The sequence below is a fragment of the Dendropsophus ebraccatus genome, chromosome 2 (genome assembly GCF_027789765.1).
Source record: "Dendropsophus ebraccatus isolate aDenEbr1 chromosome 2, aDenEbr1.pat, whole genome shotgun sequence".
In the NCBI taxonomy this organism is placed as follows: domain Eukaryota; kingdom Metazoa; phylum Chordata; class Amphibia; order Anura; family Hylidae; genus Dendropsophus; species Dendropsophus ebraccatus.
In genome coordinates this window covers 143,298,837-143,304,836 of record NC_091455.1, presented here as the reverse complement: position 1 = coordinate 143,304,836, position 6,000 = coordinate 143,298,837, and the positions used below count along the sequence as shown (strand labels likewise).

Sequence of the window (6,000 nt, the reverse complement as noted above, 5' to 3'; positions counted from 1 at the left end):
AGACATCAGCAATTAAATGCGGAAGGTCTGGCTAGGTTCGAGTTTGATTGAACCTAGCTTTTTAGATGTTCGATCAAGTCTAGTCTTTATCTCGGAGAAAGGCTGTATATACTGTAGGTGCCAGATCCACATGTAACATCTCCAAACCACAGTGCATAAACAAGGAATTTACAATGAGAAGATGGTACACTGACAACTTGATGTCACAAGACTACTTGATGTCCCAAGAGCACAAATTTTTCATCCATTCATTGTAAATATTGCATAATAAAAGTTATCTGTGTGGTTTTTTTTTTATTAAAGCAGATCATACTAAAACCTCTATCATTTTTTGTGTTAGTCTTGGAAGAGAATTAATTATATGATGGGAAATTTCTGTTGGGAAATTTCTGTGCTGTTATACGTAATGCTGTCTGGCCTGGAGTCCCCAGTTACTCATATTACTCAAACTTGTTAAGCTGATCAGTAGTTTCCTTTCTCTGTACATTGTGTACACACTTTGTCAACATGTGACACAGATAATACCAGTTACAGGAGGAAGTAGGGCTGGCTGTTGTTTTTGTTACATTTCTCAGCATACTTTCCGTCTTCTTAAAGGATTTTTGAATCTTGTAATATACCTATAAGGGAATAGCTTTAGTAGAATTTCCAGTTCTGGTAGTACATGCTCCAGTACAGATTTTCTTGCCCTCCAGAACTACATGACATGACTAGCTTATTATCAGATTTCTCTGCATTTTATGTGAGGACTTCCTCCTGTTAGTCATCTGACAATACCAGTAACAGAACTGTGGCTGTGCTGACTGACACAGATCTAGAAGATGAAGGGGCTAAGCCTAGTTGTATCCACGCTTCTCCTGCTGATCCTGGTGGTTTTCATACAGAGCAGCAAATCCAGGTCTTTACTACATCCAGAGAAAGCAACAAAGAACTCGGTGAAACTCTCCAAAGAACATGTTTCTTGCATAGGTATGCAGAGTTTTCTATTAAGTTTTCTGGTTACTGTAGAGAGTATTTCACTTTTGAATGGGCAAAAGAAACATATTTAGTAAATGTTATGTTTGGTTTCTTATCCCTTTTAATTATAGCATAATTAATATTGTGTAAATATTATTGTTTTAGAATGTTATTGTGACCATTGTATGTATTCACAACAGCATGTTTTAAGAGCCAATGATTTGACATCTATTACAAGGATTCTTCAGTGATCCTGCCCATGTTCAGCCCTGTTTTCTTATACATGTCTCACTGAAACACTATTTGTAGTCATATTAACCTGTGCTCAAACATCAAGAGAGAAGGTGTGCAAAGAACTACTCAGTTTTTAAAGAAGTCGGGCAAATTTTTTTGATAAACTATTATATTGCCCCCCCCCCCCCCCCAAAAAAAAAAAGTTATACAAATTACTAATATACACTTATTATGGGAAATGCTTATAAAGTGCTTTTTTTCCCTGCACTTACTACTGCATCAAGGCTTCACTTCCAGGATAAAATGGTGATGTCACGACCAGACTCCCAGAGCTGTGCGGGCTGTGGCTGCTGGAGAGGATGATGGCAGAGGGACACTGAGGGACACAGAGCACTCTGCCATCATCCTCTACAGCAGCCACAGCCCGCACAGCTCTGGTAGTTGGGTCGTGACATCACCATTTTATCCAGGAATTGAAGCCTTGATGCAGGGAAAAAAGCACTTTCTGTGCATTTCCCATAATAAGTGTATGTTGGTGATTTGTATAACTATTGGGGGGCAATACAATACTTTAATAAAAATTTTTAGTCTAGTTTGCTAGACCACTTGTTCGTAATAAAACACCACAGCAGCTCCATTATTTTTCAAGGTTTTAGTGTAAAACTAACTATAAAAGACCTATGACACAGCGATAGTGTTGTATTGGTGTTTGGTTTTGGTATCCCTGAGGGACAGATCACTGAGAAGGTTACTTACATGTTCTGAAAGAATTATTGGACAGAAATTGCCTTACCTTTGTGATATTTGTTAAATATCTGCAGAAATCTTCCAACATTTGATCTGATACAGTAGGTATTAATGTTTTAAAGAATTGTTTGCACTATTACCATCTGGCAGCGATTGTTTATATGTATTTGTTGTGAGGAATGTATGTACTGTATGTGTGACTACTGTCCAAATTCCAGTGTACTTTCTCAGTGTAATTCATTTAAAAATTAATTTTAAATGTATATATTTTCTCTATTTCTATAGAAAAAGATAACATAATTTAAGATCCTAGAGCTTGAGCACATTATAAAAGTATCAATCTGAAGGGGAAAACACAAAATTACGAACGTCATTTTAACCCCTTCCCATCAGCAATCTGTATATATACATTCCTGTTGCACATGCCCCGTGCAGTAGGAATGTATATATACGTTCCTGCTTTGACGGGGCTTTGTGATGAGAGCGGGATCGCTGCAGGGACAGCGATCCCGCTCTCATCTGTGTACAGCACCGGAGATAATGAGAATCAGCTGCGATCCCGCAGCTGACCCCCATTAACCCCTTAGTGACCGCCGAAACGGCGGTCACTAATGGGCCGGTGCCGCCGCTGCATTTCATCTCCCCCCACCGTGAATCCACGGTTGGGGGAGATGAAATAAGTTAAATCAGACCCCAGATCAGCCCCCCTAGTGCCCTGATCACTAACCCCCCTCCCCGCGGCGGCCATCAGATCCGGAGGTATCGGACAACATGGGGCAGTGATCGGGGACCCCCCTGTGTATACTATATACCGCTGATCGTTTGTACCATGTGCTCCAGGCACTTTTTATCCCCTGTCACCATAAATGATTGGTGACAGGGGATAAAAAGTGATGTGTCCCCACCCCCCAAGTCGCCCCCCACCCCTGTCACCCCTGTCCCCCAGTCACCCTCCCCTACCCCATATACTCACCTGATCCTGGAGCTCCTTCCTCCTCGACGTCCTGGCTGGTTACGAAGTGCGCACGCGCTCCACAACGAGCCAGCTCTGAAAATTTGGTCTCTGTCACTAAACTATGATTACTGTGATAGAAAATATCACAGTAATCATTGTAATATAGTGAAAAAAGTGACAAGCATACAAAAAAAAAACACTCTTTTTATTATAGTAATAATTGCAGTTTACTCCCAAATTACCCCTACCCCCCCCCCCCAGATTACCCGTAACCACCGCAGGTTGCCCGTAAAAAACGCACGTTGCCCGTAACCACCGCACGTTGCCCGTAACCACCGCACGTTGCCAGTGACCCCCTCCAGATTGTCCGTAATCACCCCAGATTGCCTGGAACCACCCCAAATTACATGTACCCACCCCAGATTACCTATAAGCACTTCAGTCTATCCGTAACAATTCTAGATTGTCTGTAACCCCTCCAGGTTGCCCGTAACCACCGCAGGTTGCGAATAACTACCCCAGGTTGCCCGTTATCATGCCAGAGTACATGTAACCCCCAGATTGCACGCAACCACCGCAGGTTGCGTCTGACCACCGCACGTCGCCTCTGACCACCGCACCTTGCCTCTGACCACCGCACCTTGCCTCTGACCACCGCACGTCGCCTCTGACCACCGCACCTTGCCTCTGACCACCGCACCTTGCCTCTCACCACCGCACCTTGCCTCTGACCACCGCACCTTGCCTCTGACCACCGCACCTTGCCTCTGACCACCCCAAATTGCCAGTGACCCCCTCCAGATTGCCCGTAACTATGCCAGATTACAGGTACCCACCTCAGATTACCTATTAGCACTTCAGTTTATCCGTAACCACAGCAGGTTGCCTGTAACCACCCCAGATTGTCTGTAACCACCCCAGATTGTCTGTAACCACCCCAGATTGTCTGTAACCACCCCAGATTGTCCGTAACCACCCCAGATTGTCTGTAACCACCCCAGATTACCCGTAACCACCGCAGGTTGCCCGTAAAAAACGCACGTTGCCCGTAACCACCGCACGTTGCCCGTAACCACCGCACGTTGCCAGTGACCCCCTCCAGATTGTCCGTAATCACCCCAGATTGCCTGGAACCACCCCAAATTACATGTACCCACCCCAGATTACCTATAAGCACTTCAGTCTATCCGTAACAATTCTAGATTGTCTGTAACCCCTCCAGGTTGCCCGTAACCACCGCAGGTTGCGAATAACTACCCCAGGTTGCCCGTTATCATGCCAGAGTACATGTAACCCCCAGATTGCACGCAACCACCGCAGGTTGCGTCTGACCACCGCACGTCGCCTCTGACCACCGCACCTTGCCTCTGACCACCGCACCTTGCCTCTGACCACCGCACGTCGCCTCTGACCACCGCACCTTGCCTCTGACCACCGCACCTTGCCTCTCACCACCGCACCTTGCCTCTGACCACCGCACCTTGCCTCTGACCACCGCACCTTGCCTCTGACCACCCCAAATTGCCAGTGACCCCCTCCAGATTGCCCGTAACTATGCCAGATTACAGGTACCCACCTCAGATTACCTATTAGCACTTCAGTTTATCCGTAACCACAGCAGGTTGCCTGTAACCACCCCAGATTGTCTGTAACCACCCCAGATTGTCTGTAACCACCCCAGATTGTCTGTAACCACCCCAGATTGTCCGTAACCACCCCAGATTGTCTGTAACCACCCCAGATTGTCCGTAACCACCCCAGATTGTCCGTAACCACCCCAGATTGTCTGTAACCACCCCACATTGCCCGTAACCACCCTAGGTTGCCTCTAACCACCCCAGTTTGCCTGTAACCACCCCAGGTTGCCGTAACCACAGCAGGTTGCCTGTAACCACCCCAGATTGTCCGTAACTACCCCAGATTGTCCGTAACCACCCCAGATTGTCTGTAACCACCCCACATTGCCTCTAACCACAGCAGGTTGCCTGTAACCGCCCCAGATTGTCTGTAACCACAGCAGGTTGTCCGTATCCACCCCACGTTGCCCGTAACCACCCCAGGTTGCCTCTAACCACCCCAGGTTGCCGTAACCACAGCAGGTTGCCCGTGACCACCCCATGTTGACCGTATCCACCCCAGATTACCCGTAACCACCCCAAAATACCCGTAACCACCCCAGATTACCCGTAACCACCTCAGACTGCCCGTAACCACCTCCAGATTACCCGGAACCACCCCAGACTGTCCGTAACCACCCCACATTACCTGTAATCAAATTTTTTTATTTTATTTTATTTTAGTAACTGCGCTATTCTAATAACTATTACTAGCTGCAGTTTTGCTCCAGCAAATTGGCGCTCCTTCCCTTCTGAGCCCTGCTGTGTGCCCATACAGTAGTTTATGCCCACATATGGGGTACCGTTGTACTCAGGAGAACCTGTGTTACAGATTTTATGGTACATTTTTTCTCCTTTTCCTTGTGAAATTTAGAAATTTCAAACTAAACCAACATATTATTGGAAAAATTCAAGTTTTTCATTTTTACTGGCCAATTTTGAATACTTTCCTCTAATACCTGTGGGGCTAAAATGCTCATCCTACCCCAAGATGAATTATTTGAGGGGTGTACTTTCCGACATGTGGTGACTTTTGGGGAGGTTCTATTCTGTAGACATTACAGGGGCTCTGCAAACGCACCTGGTGCTCAGCAAAATCTGCATTGAAAAAGCTAATTGGCGCTCCTTTCCTTCTGAGCCCTGCTGTGTGCCCATACAGTCATTTATACCAACATATGAGGTACCATTTGACTCAGGAGAACCTGCGTTACAAATTTTGGGGTATTTTTTTTCTCTTGTTCCTCGTGAAATTGAGAAATTTCAAACTAAACGAACAAATAGGTGCAAATAGGCTTGGTCTTGAAGGGGTTAAAAAATAAACGGAAAAGAAAAAATGTCATGTGAACATATCCATCCACTGTAAAATATTGTCGTTTTAAAAGATTTTTTAAAAACCTGCATGTTTTTCTTATATTACTCATTTTTAGAGTGGTGATAAGGTAATTTTAGTGGTCTCACTGCTGGTAGTAAGCGCCTGGCAGCTTCCTCATT

General features: G+C 45.4%; 1 protein-coding gene across 2 annotated transcripts in view; it reads left to right on the top strand.

Annotated features, from left to right (window-relative positions):
* Positions 1 to 568: 568 nt before the first annotated feature.
* Positions 569 to 6,000, top strand: part of AOAH (acyloxyacyl hydrolase) — a 74,184-nt gene continuing 68,752 nt past the window's right edge. Inside the window, exon 1 of one of the 2 annotated variants that reach the window (XM_069958425.1) lies at positions 569 to 969. In XM_069958425.1, coding sequence (XP_069814526.1) covers positions 822 to 969 — 148 coding nt within the window. In that variant the 5' untranslated portion in view covers positions 569 to 821. The remainder of the gene's footprint in view (positions 970 to 6,000) is intronic. The other variant, XM_069958424.1, reaches the window with a different exon arrangement.